This window comes from Macrobrachium nipponense, chromosome 9, assembly GCF_015104395.2.
Source record: "Macrobrachium nipponense isolate FS-2020 chromosome 9, ASM1510439v2, whole genome shotgun sequence".
Taxonomy (NCBI): Eukaryota; Metazoa; Arthropoda; class Malacostraca; order Decapoda; family Palaemonidae; genus Macrobrachium; species Macrobrachium nipponense.
In genome coordinates this window covers 7,823,328-7,839,404 of record NC_061110.1, presented here as the reverse complement: position 1 = coordinate 7,839,404, position 16,077 = coordinate 7,823,328, and the positions used below count along the sequence as shown (strand labels likewise).

Genomic DNA, 16,077 nt, shown 5'->3' with positions numbered 1-16,077 from the left:
TTTAGGATAAAATCGAAAAATTATAGCTACAGGACGCTAAGCGAAAGGCTAAAAGTCTATTGAAAGGTCGCCATCGATGTATATAAATGGTATTCGCCCCAAGTCACTCACTCGAATGTGCATCTATGAAATAGCTAATATTTCTTAATTCAATTGTGACACAAGCAAAGAAAAGTTTGTGTGCTTGTGTGTTTTTTGTGTGTTAGTGAGATCTTTGCATTCTCATATTTTCTTAGTAATTATTTTGGTAAATGTGCTGCTTTAGTGAACATTCACATTAAACTTTAAAGATATGTATGTACTGAGCAGAGCATGAACGTCGAGAAACATAAACAAAATCTCTTTTAAAGGCCCTGAATTGAGGCAGGAATAATAATTTTCATATCAAAATTTAATAAAGAGATTGAGGATAGTAAAAAGCAGTACATAAACGTCCAGTGTTTCATTTCCAAATTTATTTAGTTTGGTCAAAATTCTAAGTAAGTGTACCTCTAAGTCTGCATGTCTTTGGACACAAGAACTGTAATAGTCTACCATTAAAATATTACATTTTCTAACTCCTTACTAACTGTGGCATTTTCTACGTTGCTCTTAAGTATAACTTAAGGGTATCGTGGAAGTAAACATGAACAAGAGAGACATTCTAATGCCTTATAAACCTGCTAGAGAGATCGAAGCCTCTCACGAGCACGATTTTTATTGTTCGAACTTGTTATGTAGCTGCTTAGTAGAACTAAGGTATAGCAGTTCAACAATTATTTTCGCGTGTTTAGGATCGTGTTTGGCTGTAAACTAAGAGCACCAAAGGGCCCTTATCCTCATGAAGTAACGATGACTCTTCTGATCTACAACAATTCTACCTTTACAGGTAAGATAGAGACTTAAGCACTCTATTGTTTGCTGTTTGTAGATATAAATAAGATTGCCCTACAACCCAAGGCACGGGACAGGTAATCGTAGCAGTTTGAAATTAGAAAAATGGTAGTATGTTCTCTCTTAGGCTAAAATGCTTGTTAGGAGATCATACCAGCGATTTGAAAGAATAGAAATTTGACTTGAACCTAAATATTTACATCAATTTGGCTGTAGATTCGTGATTTTAAAAGCAACAGGAGCCATATAAATGTTATTTTTCAATCCAATGGCCTAACTTTGGCTCGGTATGAACATAAATAGGTCTCTCTGATATGTACCTCAAATGCATGAATACTTTTACTTTAAAAAAACTTACGAATACTGAAGGTAGTGCTTTGTTAATTAGGTTTTGTTAATTGTTGTGTTTTTATGAGTTATAAAGAAAATAAAATCAACCTCTACAAAGAAACAAAAAAAACTATTGCTCATACCTCAGTCATTTTAAAATATACAGAACAGATCTTAATCGTTATAGAAGATAGGTCATCTACATTTTCCGAGGTTCAGTATACTAGACATACAGGAAGTTTAGGTAAATAATTAGACATTTCAATTTTACTTAATTTATGTCTGTCTCAACATGTCTTTTAGACATATTTTGATGGTGTTTCGAAGGTACGTGGTAGGTAAACAATTGCAATTTAGAACTTTACTGTATTGAAGTCTGTTCTCATGCATGGCATTAGTATTTGAAGGTACGTACATTTTACATTTTCCAAAAACCTTGTCTTAGTGGGAGAGATTTTTAAAATAAATGAATATATCTCATATTAGAATGCCATTGAGGTATATAGGTGTGAATTCATATATAGAAAGCAACAAGGAAGTCTGAAAGTGCTAACTACTGAATGGGAATGTGCTTCCTAAATTAGTTCTTGTAATTCCCACTTTTACTTTCTTCTTCTTTTGGATGGTAGGGACTTTGACATTATACGTTTTGACATCGAATTCCATCAGCTATTTCTCTCTGTATCCAGGCAAGGCTTCCTGTCATGGAAAAGGAGAAGAATCAAAATTTATTATTATAGTCAAGCTAATGGAATAAAACAGTTTCTGTATTCTATATGTGGGTTGACATTTTAATGACAAACGATTTATTTTCTGAACAATTATCTTCAGTCCGTTAAAGGTAAAAGATATGTCAAGTTTGACTTATTAAGTCATAACTTATTATAGCCTGCCATGGATTTGAAAATGGGAATCTAAGTAAAATAATGGATTAGATCTCTCTCTCTCTCTCTCTCTCTCTCTCTCTCTCTCTCTCTCTCTCTCTCTCTCTCTCTCTCAATATGTAAAAAACCTCCAGCCCACCTGAAATTCGTGAATAGACACCGGGCCAATTCGGGAGGGCACAACGATGCCCAAAAGATACAACTCCCACCAAGGTGTGCTTGTTTCCATCCGCTATTGTTAGCGGACTTCCGCTGTCACCCTGAAAAAAAATATATACTGAAAGAGAAACACTGAAGAGTTAACTATACGCTATGTAATTTAGTTGATTCTTCTTAACACTTATGTTTTCAGTCTCCTTTCCTATGCTCCTATGCCCACAAAAGCACACCCTGTTGACTCTATGTCTGCCAGACTCCAATCCAAAACGTCATTGGTTCAAATCATGGTCATGGAAGGTGCGCTTATATAAAATTGCCTTCATGTGTATTGAATTTCCAAGGTATTGTGAATTCATGTTTATTGGTTATTTGTATTTTGAGGTAAATTTTGCGTAAATAAGTGACAAGATTATCATGTATACGTTGCAATGATGTCCTGATTAGAAGTACTCGAGAGAATTTACACTGACAAGCAAAAGGAAGTTGGCGTATTTATTATAAAATATTTTCAACTGATTATTAGAAACTGATCACAGCAAAGGACTAACAGGAATTTCCTTTCAGAAAATCGTTCATTTATCTGGAATCTCAAATTAAAATTGTGTTCAGGGCGTTCCCGTTTGCCATCCGTAAGTTCAGATTTGTTTTGCGCGTCTGTTCTGTACAAACAGTACTCTAGCTACACCGTATTGTGTTTTAGGATGGATAAACGTACAGTTCTATATTGATTTCATATCATACTGTACTTAAATAGCCGTGAAGAGTACAGAAACCAACTTACAAACAATTCAGCATAACTAAGATGTAGGCAACTCACGAGACATGCGTCTGTGCCTCCTTCAGGAAAACCAGCGCACAGGAGGTCATCGTGTATGAGATTTCCAAAGCCTGTGTTGCGACAGTCCTGGTTCCTCCACACTGGGATGACAGCAGCCTGTGGGGTGGGAATGGGAGATAATTTTGGCCTTGTGGCGTGGGCTAATTGAAAGGCTTTAGTGGGACCTTTTTTATTTTCAAGGCAGAGTTTTAGTTCATGTTAAGCACATAGATAAACATTTAGAGATGGCATCCACTTAAGATGTCACTCTTCTTAAGTAAAAATACGTTAGGTAGAAAAACATTGAAAAAGGACATTAGTCTTGTGCTATATTACTATATAAATTCACATGTGGAGCTAAAGCACAGCCTATATCTACTGTATAAATTCATGTCCTGTCTCAAGAGAAGCAATACTAAACAGGATAAACATGGCGGGATATAAAACAGATAGACCTGAACCATCATCTGTATCTACTCTATGACATTATGTCCTATCTCAAGAGAAGCAATATTAAAAAAATATAACATGACAAAATATATAAAAAAAACACGTAGAGCTAAACCACATCTACATCTATTATATGACTTTATGTCCTATCTATGGAGAAGTAATACTAAAAATCAAAAACACGATGATATGTAAACTACCTTGAGTTTGTTAGCGTAATTCTCAGGGTTAGAATCGACTGACCCCCAACCGGCCACAAGAGCATCGGTGCCTGCGTAATCAGGGGCATTTTCAGAAGGCAAGCACGCTGGTCTAATCTGAAATGGCAATACTTTTACATTTCAGTTGCTGCTCTGTTATTTGTCGTTAGGGAAACAAACTAGACTGCAAACTATCATTAAACTTGGAATTGTTTATTGAATCTTGTGATCTGTAAGAAAATAACCTTGCTCTAAGTTTCTTTTGATGCTCTGTTGTTTGAGATCAGGTAGAAATTTCAGATTGAAAACTATCATAAAACTTGGAATTGTTTATATGATTCATGTGATATGTAAGAAAATGAGCGTGTATTTCTGTTTTGGAAAATTATTATAGAAATAGTAAATGTCTTTTGGTGTCGGATTCTTAAGTAATGCTTGCAGTCTTATTGGAATATGAGAGCATATATGCTTAAAATAGAAATTTGGAAAGCAACATACATAAAAACCACGTGGCATTCCAGTCACATTCACATGATACATAGTACGTGCATCTATCGTTATATAATAAATACAACTTAATAATAATGCCTAAATTATGGCCGAATTGTTCCGAGTTTTCTCAAGTGACTTCAATTACGTTTGCTTACTAGAGAGTGATCCAGAGGCATCGGATAGTCAAATGTCACCACAGCCAGGTCACCCACGTTGACCCTATCTGGTCTGAAAGGAAAATAAAGTAAAAATGGGGCATCTGCACTTAACAGGATGTCTTGTGCATTACCATTTAAACAAAATAAAAAAAACAAGTAAAAAATGGACCGAAGAAATCGATCGAGTTTTCTGTACAGCGTATAATCAAGGCCACCGAAAATAGATCTATCTTTTGGTGGTCTTGGTATAATGCTGTTTGAGCCTATATCGTTGCCAGACGCACGATTATGGCTATCTTTAGTCTTAAATAAAATATAAACTACTGACGCCAGCAGGCTGCAATTTAGTATGTTTGATGACTGGAGGGTGGATGATCAACATACCAATTTGCAGCCTCTAACCTTAGTAGTTTTTAAGATCTGAAGGTGGGCAGGAAAAGCAAACTAAAAGGACTAAACTAATGCTGATTCAAACTGACGAATTAATTGATTGAATTCTCACCTGTGTTTTGGATGAAAGGCGATTTTCTTGATCCTTCTGATCGTCCGAGGGGTGTCTGTCAAATCTTTGATCTTGTGTTCGGCCAGAACGGCAATCAGCTTTGACCTCTTCTTCCTGACGTCAAAATTAATAGCAATTTGAAGAATTTACAGGTAAATTACTAAGTAATTTAAATCCGGCATTAAGATACAAAGGGGAACAAAGGAAAGTGTTAAAAAAATGCCAACGGCATTTTACTGTGATTTCACGATTTTCTGAGTCGCCTAGAAAACATTTTGTTACTTATATGATGTGAAAACTTCAGTGTATTTATACCTCATTGGTACCAACTGTAACAAAGGCCCATGCGGCATATGCATTAAGAAACACTGAAATACAACGTAGCTTGTTTATCCCACCATAACATAATGATAAAACTACTCTTAGCTGACCAAGATAAACCAGACCTCAGGAGATGTTAGTAAACCATCCAAGAGTGCTAAGACTAGACGTAGCTTACACCTCAAGAATTATGGTGTACTAAGCTCTTCTTACTTCATAAGCGTTGCTACAGGATCTCTGCCCATTTGCCCAGGGAAACCAGACCGCAGGAGAGCTTGCTAAGCCGTCACATAGCAATAAGATTAGACGCATTTTATGCCTCAAAAGCTACAGCATTACGTTCATTTTAATTCATAAACATTGCTACAGGACCACTGTTTATTTTCCCAGAGAAACCAGACCGCAGGAGACCTTGGTAAGCCGTCAAATAGCAATAAGATTAGACGCATTTTATACCTCAAGAATGGTGGCACTACGCTCATGTTACTTCATAAACATTGCTACAGGACCACTGCTTATTTTTCCAGAGAAACCAGACCTCGGGAGAGCTTCGTAAACCATAACATAGCAATAAGAAAAATCAACTTTCACCTCCAGAATTACGGTATCAAGCTCATTTTGCTTCATGGACACTGCTACAGGACCACGTCCCATTGGCCCAGAGAAACAGATACCAGGAAAGCTTACCCATCCAAGCAGTGAGCAGCAGTCAAAGCGTGGCTGTCAGTGAGTAAGGTGAGAGAGCAGAAGGGCCTCTTCATGCCATTGAAGGTGATGGCTCCTACCCAGGGGTACTGTCCAGGACTTGTTGTGGTGCCTCCGACGATTCTGGTGACTGGTGGGTTTTCAGCGCCGCAGCCTTGGAGTACAATGTGAAGAAGAAGAAGAGGAAGCGAAGAGTCAATTGAGTATTTATGCAATAGCATGCAGTTAGCAATATGATATCAAAGTAAGAAGAAGGAGGACTAGGTTCATATCCTAGAGAGAGAGAGAGAGAGAGAGAGAGAGAGCTACGAAAGGTTAAGAACTAATAATCGAAATGATAGAAAGTAAGGGGACGCCTTTGGATAGTATCTAATGATTTTATTCAATCGCGGCAAAATTCGAGATACCAAGAGCCAGTTTGAAATCAACTTTAATTTCTCATGAATGACAATTGTAAAATACTGAAGCCAACGAGTATCTCAAAATTCTCCAAGACTCTGAGGGTGTTGCTTCTGATAAATGGTGGTGTCTGTGAGAATATTTGATGCTATGATCAAGAATAAAATAAAATATCAGTGTTTTCCATACTGTGTGTTTATTTCGGGTACGAACTGGTGTAATAAGAATTAGCATAGCTTATAGTATCTCAAATTTCAGTTATTTTGAATAAATAGCATCAGGGATTTAACAAAACCAAACGCTCTGAAATATATGTGCAAGATGTTTGGTTTGAAAATTGAATAATATAGTATATACACATTGATATATGAATATCTGTTTTTTGTTTATTTATAAAAAACATACCTAAATGCACCATTTGGGTAACTATGCTGAATTTGTTTTGTGACCATTTCGGAATTATAATAATAATAATAATAATAATAATAATAATAATAATAATAATAATAATAATAATAATAATAATAATAATAATAATAATAATGAAAACATTTGAATGTTTATGAAAGTTTAAGTGGTTTTAACAAATCAGGAGTACTTACTGCAGTTGGCTGAGACGCTTGTTGGCACTGTAAAAATAAAAGAACAATTAAAAAGGATATGATTTTCACCACTTATTGAGAGAGAGAGAGAGAGAGAGAGAGAGAGAGAGAGAGAGAGAGAGAGAGAGACTAATAATACAAAATTTATTAAAGTGATACCTGACCTGCTTTTAAACTGAATATCACAAGAAGAGCGACCGTTCTGGAAAATGCGCTATTCTCATGTATACACCACAAGTAAAATATTAGTTTTCTAAGTAACAAGAAAGGTTAACGTATGATATGAGCTGTTCTTGACCAATTTGTAAGTTTCATACCTTTCTAAGTGAAAGCACAAGTGCAACATTCGTTTTCAAAGTGAAAGTGATACGAAAGCTTTACTTTACAAATAAGTGTTATACCTCTCTAGTGAACAAGCACAGCACTTGTTTTCTAAGTAAAAGTAATACAAATCCTGTCGATTGATTTGAGCTATTGACAGCCACCTTTACAAACTGCTATCTTATTCATTGTCTACTTACTTACTAAGTAAATGTCGCAAGTGAAACGGTTGACGTTCCCTGACGAAGGTCTGTTAGTGAAGGTTACTTGGCTAGAACTACGGTCGATAACCATACGGCTCTTCCGCCCACAGAAACTGTTGAGAGTGAAAAGGTGTGATGCAGGAGAGAATTCTATATAAACAGAGATGCTTTTAGATTGATTGATTTATGAAATTAGGCCGCCAAGCCCCGGAATGGGCACTTTCTGACACTCAGGAATTAAGACAGCGAAAAGAGGGAGTTGGAGTATTGGACAAGATAAAGAGGTCCAGAATATCAATAAAAGGAGAAAATCGCATAGTTGCAATAACAAGTTATAGTTCGGTGTTTAGACAGCAAAACTGAAGAAAGGAAACTGGAAGGATGGCAAAGTAAAAAGCTAAAAGTGTGTGAAACTAGGGAACGAAGGGACGTTGTAAATACCTTTCAATAATGCCCACAGTGCACCTCTTGCGGTGCACCGACAGCACTGCTACCCTATAGGGCAGAGGTTCTTAACCTTTTGCTGAATCCAGACCCCCAGTGAATTACCCAATATGGTTCCATACCTCCTTTGCTTAAGACCACCTACGTCCTAATGATTGACAATATAGCTTAATATACTAGTTTAATACATACTTTGCATATGAATAGCTAGGAATAGAACATACAAGAAAATCAAAAGCCTTCATAGTTTTATATAGTTATATAGTTTTATATAGTTTTATATACAAGTACCTAGAGGGGTGATATTTTTTGTCTCTCGACTTAAATGAACTTTGAAGGAATGGCCAAAATATTATTTTATTTACAAAATTTGTTTCTATCCCAATTACTCTTCCAGCGATGGATCTTTAAAAGTGAAATATAAAATTTTACAATTTTCCTCTCATACTTTTTAACCTTAAATATAAAAGGTCTGATTATTTCGATGACTTTAAATTTAAGGTTCTCATGGCTCTAACAAAAATAGCATGCTTTAAATCCTTATATCACAAAACAATTATCTTTTTTTCCTCTTTGTAAATCAAACAGTGACATATTTTATATCTTACAAAACAATTCAATTCCAGTTTGTGTTCCTCTTTGTATTTCATATGTAAATCAAACCGTTTATTTTCTTTTACATATACTGACCTCACTGTACTGGAACCAGGGGAGGCCACGTCTAAAGACGACGATTTACATTTCTTGGAAGAAGGTACAACGAATTTCAAACAGGTAGCTTTCACCTTCGCGTTCTTTGGACCCTAACATAAATTTAAGGAAGACGTGTGAATTACAGGAAGCACAATGCACTTCAGAAGAGGTGAGAAACATTTTAGTACAAGTTAAGAAATATTATTTTCTAAAACAACAACATCAAAATGGCTCATGGCCTGTGGAATTCAAAATGAAAATCCTTTGCATGATTCGTTTTGCCTTAAAAAAAACGTACAGTAAAAGTTCAATATAAAATTCTCTGGTGATATATCTCATGAAAACAGTGTTGCATAAGTGTTATAGGATTCAACTTAAGATATCTGAATATTGTTTGAGAATATTAGTACATCTCTGTCTTGGAATTACAGCAAAAATGAATTACTTGCAGCGTTATAAAACAAATTTCATTTCTTAATTTATTTAGTTTTACATTATAGTACTAATAAAAACAAATGACAAATGTTTGGTGCTCATTTTACAATACATTCCCATTTTGCGATATTTTTCCTGAAGAGTCCAAGATAAAACTTTTTGGAAAGGAATTTGATAATAATCTACTAGGAAATTTAATAATTAGTAATATTATCTTATGAACGTTTGTACAACAGATTGCTTGAAGATTTTAAAAATTTTTCCTAATACTGTTTTACGTAGAATCATAAAGCCATCTTTGACAGATACCTTAGTTACTGTGATAATTGGAAAGTTATAACACAGACTTGATGACAACCTAGTGTAATATTTACCAATAAAGGAAATACATTATTACTTTACTTAAGCTTATGACAGTATCACCAAGAACAATTTTGCCTTAGATTATGATAGCATATTGCACAATAGGCTTGATTAAACTAAATTTAAACGTCACATCCTTTTAGAACTCTTGGCAATGTACGCATTACTTGAACATTCAAAATATAGCCTTTATTACAGATTATAATGTAATACCTGAAAATAGAATAAAAATTGCTTTGTCATAACCAGCTATAATGCTTTACAGACCCACCCTCCGCCAGAAGATTTTGTCATGTATCGCCATGAAAGTCCCCCAAAACATGTCTTTGTTAAGTCTTTTATTCTTTCTGTATTTCCCTTTACTTCTTCTTGCTCCTTCTTCCTAATGAACACCACTATACTCTTTGGAAGCTTGAATTTCAAGTCAGTGGCCCCTGTGGTATGCTTGTTCCATATGAACAGGTTTCATCTACTAAATATAATAATAATAATGTATTCAATGTAAATTCTAGAATCAGCCTTCGACTGAAGCTTTGATAATGTATTACCTGGAAGTTCCAGACACATTGTTTGTGAGATCCTTTTATAGTGAGGATCTGCCCAACGTCAATTTGATGGTCTCCGCATTCGACCAGTCCTGTAGATGAATATAATTTGACGATTCATCTTCTTCTGCTAACGAACCAATTACTTAGACACGAATAAATGAATATTTGAATTTGGAAGTACAGTAATACTTAGCAAATATACAGAAATAATATATTAAGCATCTCATATATTCATTCAGCTAAGTAAATCCGAGCTGGTTTATCAAGCATGTAGATATTTCACCAACAAAAAAAATTATTTAGCTTAGTAAACATAAATTGAATTTACAAACATGCAAATATTTACAAAAGCACAAAGATTTCACAAACAAATAAATGCAGTTAACCAGTACAACCGCATCTATCGCTTTTTTTATTACAAATCCAATGAATTATTTGATAATTAGAGATGTCATCCAACATACATGAATTTTTTTTACTCACTTGTGACAGAGTCTGCAGAGACCTGGAAGAAGAAGGAAAAAAACACACATTAAATATAATTTCCTAGTTTGGATTACGTAATACTAAAGATATTTATTTTTGTAGTGAGACTTAATAATTTGTGATTTGAATTGAATTGGTTCAGCGATACGTTAGCCTACGTAATTCATTTATATTTTCAGTTTCCTACTTGTAGCCAAACTATAATCAACACTCTTTCATATATAAGACTAAATAAATTAAAATTTGAATGAAACTAGTTCAGTGACACTACACTCATTCTTCATAAGCATGCAAGGTTTCTCAAAAGCAATAGAAAAACATTTACATAAATATAATTATACACCACATTATATATATATATATATATATTCATATAGTATAATATATATTAACTATATATATAGAGTAAAAATTTAATAGAATATAAGTATACACAATTATATACATATATAATATCTAGACTATATATATAGTATATAGAACTATATCTATATATATATATATATATATCTATATATATATATATATATATATTATATAATGTGTGTGTATATGTATATGCCTATAGATATATAATACACAATTATATATTATATCTATAGATATATATATATATATATATATAATATAAATATATCTATATATATATATATATATATTTTATATAGGTATGATTTATGTATATATATATATATTATATATAGCATATATATATTATAGTATATATATGTAATTATATGTGTGTGTGTCGTATCATTATGTATATATATAACATATATATATCTATATACTATATTTATATATATATAATATATATATTATATATAATATATGTGTATATATACTATATATATTATATATATATATATAATATATATAGTATATATGCGATTTTTAATCAATGACTCTCCATTTCCTTAATAAAAAATAAAGGAAAGTAAGGTACCAAAGACGTTAACTGCTTTGATTAAAATAGTTTGCATAGTGGCAAACTGACTGACCTGAAAATCATGCTAGCATGGAAACTGACCCTTGGCAAAACGGAGAGGAGGAGAAATCCGAACCAATGGCCAGGTGGGAGAGTAATCATCGCTCCGGGTGTCTTCCTGCTTCGAAAGAAAATGTATAAACATTTAGTGAGAGCTAGGAGGAATTTGTATTACTTTTCTCTCCCTTAATCTCTCTCTCTCTCTTTATCTCTCTCTCTCCCTCAATCTTTCTGTCTCTCTCTCCATCTTTCTCTATATCTTTCTGTCTCTCTTTCCCTTTTTCTCTCCCTCTCTCTCTCTCTCTCCCTCTCTCTCTCTCTCTCTTTCTCTCTCTCTCTCTATCTTTCTTCCTCTTTCTCTCCCTCTATCTCTCCCCCTTCTCTCTCTCTCCCTCTTTCTCTCCCTCAATCTCTCCCTCTTACTCTCCCTGTTTCTTTCTCTCCCTCAATCTCTCTATCTCTCAACCTGTCTCTCCCTCAACCTATCTCTCTCTCTCTCTCTCTCTCTCTCTCTCTCTCTCTCTCTCTCTCTCTCTCTCTCCCTTAATCTCGAGCTCGCTTCAGAATTGCTCTTAATATCCTAATATTTTAGGTTTTCTTACTAAATGGATTCTAACTAAACGTCATCGTAGTTTTTATTATTTCTGCATTCTTTGCTAAATCTCTACTTTGCGTCATTTTGGCAAAATATGTTTACTAATACATTTTTTTATGTATTTGCTCTTCCATATGACTGCAGTTGATATCACCATATTTACTGTTATCTTTTACAAAAATAGTAAGCCTTCATTTATCACAATAAGCTCCCTTCTAAGTCAAGTAATTCTTTGAGTGCGCGCGCACAAGACAGAGAGAGAGAGAGAGAGAGAGAGAGAGAGAGAGAGAGAGAGAGAGAGAGAGAGACTCAAGTCTGGATATACAAGAGTCCTAAAACAAGTTTATAGTAAAAAAAAAAGCCTTTGGTATAATCACTCATTGCCTCCGCCAAGGAAGTATCACTTTTTGTCTGTTCTATCAGTTTATCTCTATGTCTACTTGTGTATCTGTCTTCTAGTACGTTTACAGAACAAAAAACGCACGATTTTCCATGAAATCTTGTCACAACATTTGATTAGGTCTGGCCTGTATGCCATCCTGCAAATTCCGCCGGCACTTACAGCGCATGCGCCTTACCAGCAGTTCCATGTTTGAAAAAGAAACCCACAAAATCACTTTGTAACTTGTTTACTTCTAAGTATGTACATTTAGTTTTACTCCACACTCGAGTACTTTCAGGCCCTGTCTGTGGCCCATTTTCAGGAGATGTATGGGATGTTAGCCTGGGTCAAGGCCCAGCACTCTTCTGGAACTTCTTCTCGTTGAGCTGTCATTTATGTGATGGCTGTTCTGGTTTTCTTGAGAGTTGCCAATCCCCTCTTGTCGCTCTGATATCCTGAGCTGATGGTCAATGGGATTAACCCTTGTGGTAAGGGTGTGGTCACCAAAAGTCTGTTGGGCAGGAAACCTAATCTCCAGGTCAACAGGGTCAATCATAGCTTCTTTTAATCTTCAAAGCTTCGGCTTATGGATCTTCTGAGGTAAAACCTTTGTTTCCTTCAATTACTTTAATCTCTCTGATAAGTGCACCTTCTACTACCCTCCTGTGACTAATTTTGTTGCTTTTTGTATATAAGCCTACTGTTTTTGAAATCCATCCTATCGTCATTTTCCCAACAATGCCTAGCTATAGCACTCCCCTGAGAGTTAAGCTGTACTGTCCTTCTATGTTCTTGGACTCTAGTCCTTATTCCCCCCTACCTGATTCCCCCACATATCTGTCTCCACACCCTAACTTAAAACTGCAAGGATGGTGGAGATATGTGGATGATATTTTTGCTATTCTGCAAGGTGATGAAAATAAAATAGAAACTTTTCTAGATGAACTCAATAAGTTTGATAACAATATCCAGTTCACTTTAGAGAAAAGTAACAATAATAAACTGCCCTTTTTAGACATACTCATAGAAAGAAAAGAAACAGGATATGAATTCAGCACATACAGAATACCCACCCATACAAAACTCATATATTCATTTCTTCTCTTTTCACAGTCATGATATAAAAATAGGGGTTCTAACAGGTTTATTTCTTAGGGCAATGAGAACGTGTGACCCTTGCAAGATAGAACAAGAAATAAACTACATCGATAAAAGCTTCGATGCATTAGCATGCCCGGAATGGTTCAGAAAAAGAGCACTCAACAAAGCTAGAAAAATTTTTTACAGAGCGAATGTAGAGAGTACATGGAATAAAGAAAACAAGAAAATAGTTGCCCTCCCTTTTATGCCTTAAATGAAACAAATCACTTCAAAAATGAAAGAAAGTAAATATAAATTTGTATATACCTTTGATAATACCGTAAAAAACAAAGTATGTAAAAATAAATTGGAAGGAGAAGACAGTAATACAGATGATGTAGCGGGGGTATACATAATCAATTGCAACAATTGTGGAGACAGATATGTGGGGGAATCAGGTAGGGGAATAAGGACTAGAGTCCAAGAACATAGAAGGGCAGTACAGCTTAACTCTCAGGGGAGTGCTATAGCTAGGCATTGTTGGGAAAATGACGATAGGATGGATTTCAAAAACAGTAGGCTTATATACAAAAAGCAACAAAATTAGTCACAGGAGGGTAGTAGAAGGTGCACTTATCAGAGAGATTAAAGTAATTGAAGGAAACAAAGGCTTTACCTCAGAAGATCCCATAAGCCGAGCTTTGATATTAAAAGAAGCTATGATTGACCCTGTTGACCTGGAGATTAGGTTTCCTGCCCAACAGACTTTTGGTGACCACACCCTTACCACAAGGGTTAATCCCATTGACCATCAGCTCAGGATATCAGAGCGACAAGAGGGGATTGGCAACTCTCAAGAAAACCAGAACAGCCATCACATAAATGACAGCTCAACGAGAAGAAGTTCCAGAAGAGTGCTGGGCCTTGACCCAGGCTAACATCCCATACATCTCCTGAAAATGGGCCACAGACAGGGCCTGAAAGTACTCGAGTGTGGAGTAAAACTAAATGTACATACTTAGAAGTAAACAAGTTACAAAGTGATTTTTTGGGTTTCTTTTTCAATCTTCAGAAGAAAACTGAAAGAAGTTTTTGTTTAGCTCCATGTTTGTTTACCTCATCATTCCAGATCAAATGAAGCTGGAACGCTCAGCGAAGTTCAGCTCACTAGACGAGTTTAGCTCAGCAATTCAAGGCTACGAGGGTGCAAATTTTGTGAAGCGTTGAAAATAGAGGTTATATAAAGCTTGGCTCTATACAGAAGTTACTTGAAGGATCTTCGCCTTCTGTGAAATAGATTTACTTGGAAACATGGTGCCAAGAATCTGAAATCTAGAGGTACTGCAACTTGACCAAACCAAAAGCAAGTCGTTATTCAATTTACTTTCATTTGAATTCTAAATTTTTATATGTTTTTATTATATTCGTTGTGGAATGTCTATACATTATGCTTTCATTTGAAGTCTAGGTTTTTATATACGTTTTATTATGTTCAGTGTTGAATGGCTTGTAGCAAGGGTAATATAGGCTGGCAACAGATTGTACTCCTGGTGGCAATTGCTCATTTAACTATAAAGACTATGAAATGAAATATATTTAGAGATAGCGTTAACAGCCCAATTTATCAAACTATTTATTTATAAGTGAAGTCTCATGTGCATTGCGTATAGAAATAAATTCTTTGGTTACATAAACACACCGGCCATTAGTAAGATAACATTCCTGTTTGGTTACGTCACATCAGATTCTCCCTAAGGTTGATTATAGTACTGCCTCCATTATGCCCAAGTGACTAATGAGGCATCACAAATTTACATATATGACGCCATGTTCAGAAATGAGCCCGCCGCATTAGGTAACGCTAAAGTATAATTGTGCGACAATGTAGAAACCGTATTATTTTTGAGTTATAGGACAGTATTGGCAGTAGGTATGTCTGTTATATATATATATATATATATATATATATATATATATATATATATATATATATATATATCTATATATATATATATATATATATACGTACACTTGTTGGAAAGTCTTTGTTTATTTGACATAGTAATACACTTTACCATATGATTGTGGATTTTTGACAATAACAGCAACAACAGCAACAGCAGCAATAATAATAATAATTTAATAATGATAATAATTTCAAACCCGTCTCACCCTGTAAATTGAGATCCATTTCATCATTAACCTTTCTCTCTGCACGGAATTCCTTGAATAAAAGCTTCATATTTACTCTCAAGCACTTGGTCCCCTTCTCACGTTTTCTAAAATATTATTAAGGGTCTTCTTTATGTCTCTATCCTACTCTTGACTAACATGTCCTTCCTCGTGTTTTTTCTGTGCACGATCTGCCTTCTGTCTTGCAGTTGCAACCAATATATACACACATATATATAAATATATATAATTATGTATACATATGTGTATTATATGTATACAATTCTATATATATATATATATATATATATATATATATATATATATATATATATATATTAAAACAGGATTTTAGTAAACGCGGAGAGAGAGAGAGAGAGAGAGAGAGAGAGAGAGAGAGAGAGAGAGAGAGAGAGAGCAGAAATGACCTGAACAAAGATTTATTTTAATTTCGCTTATGATACATAATTAAAAT

The 16,077-nt window shown here is 34.6% G+C and overlaps 1 protein-coding gene across 1 annotated transcript in view; it reads right to left on the bottom strand.

Moving 5' to 3' along the window:
* Positions 1–1,462: 1,462 nt before the first annotated feature.
* Positions 1,463–16,077, bottom strand: part of LOC135218608 (plasminogen-like) — a 21,368-nt gene continuing 6,753 nt past the window's right edge. Inside the window, exons 3-14 of the mRNA XM_064255037.1 lie at positions 10,383–10,404; positions 9,900–9,988; positions 8,551–8,663; positions 7,414–7,529; positions 6,893–6,919; positions 5,874–6,045; positions 4,866–4,979; positions 4,361–4,433; positions 3,714–3,830; positions 3,064–3,180; positions 2,227–2,347; positions 1,463–1,902 (exon numbers count right to left, since the gene is read on the bottom strand). Of these exons, the coding sequence (XP_064111107.1) occupies positions 1,844–1,902; positions 2,227–2,347; positions 3,064–3,180; positions 3,714–3,830; positions 4,361–4,433; positions 4,866–4,979; positions 5,874–6,045; positions 6,893–6,919; positions 7,414–7,529; positions 8,551–8,663; positions 9,900–9,988; positions 10,383–10,404 (1,140 nt within the window). The 3' untranslated portion in view covers positions 1,463–1,843. The remainder of the gene's footprint in view (positions 1,903–2,226; positions 2,348–3,063; positions 3,181–3,713; positions 3,831–4,360; positions 4,434–4,865; positions 4,980–5,873; positions 6,046–6,892; positions 6,920–7,413; positions 7,530–8,550; positions 8,664–9,899; positions 9,989–10,382; positions 10,405–16,077) is intronic.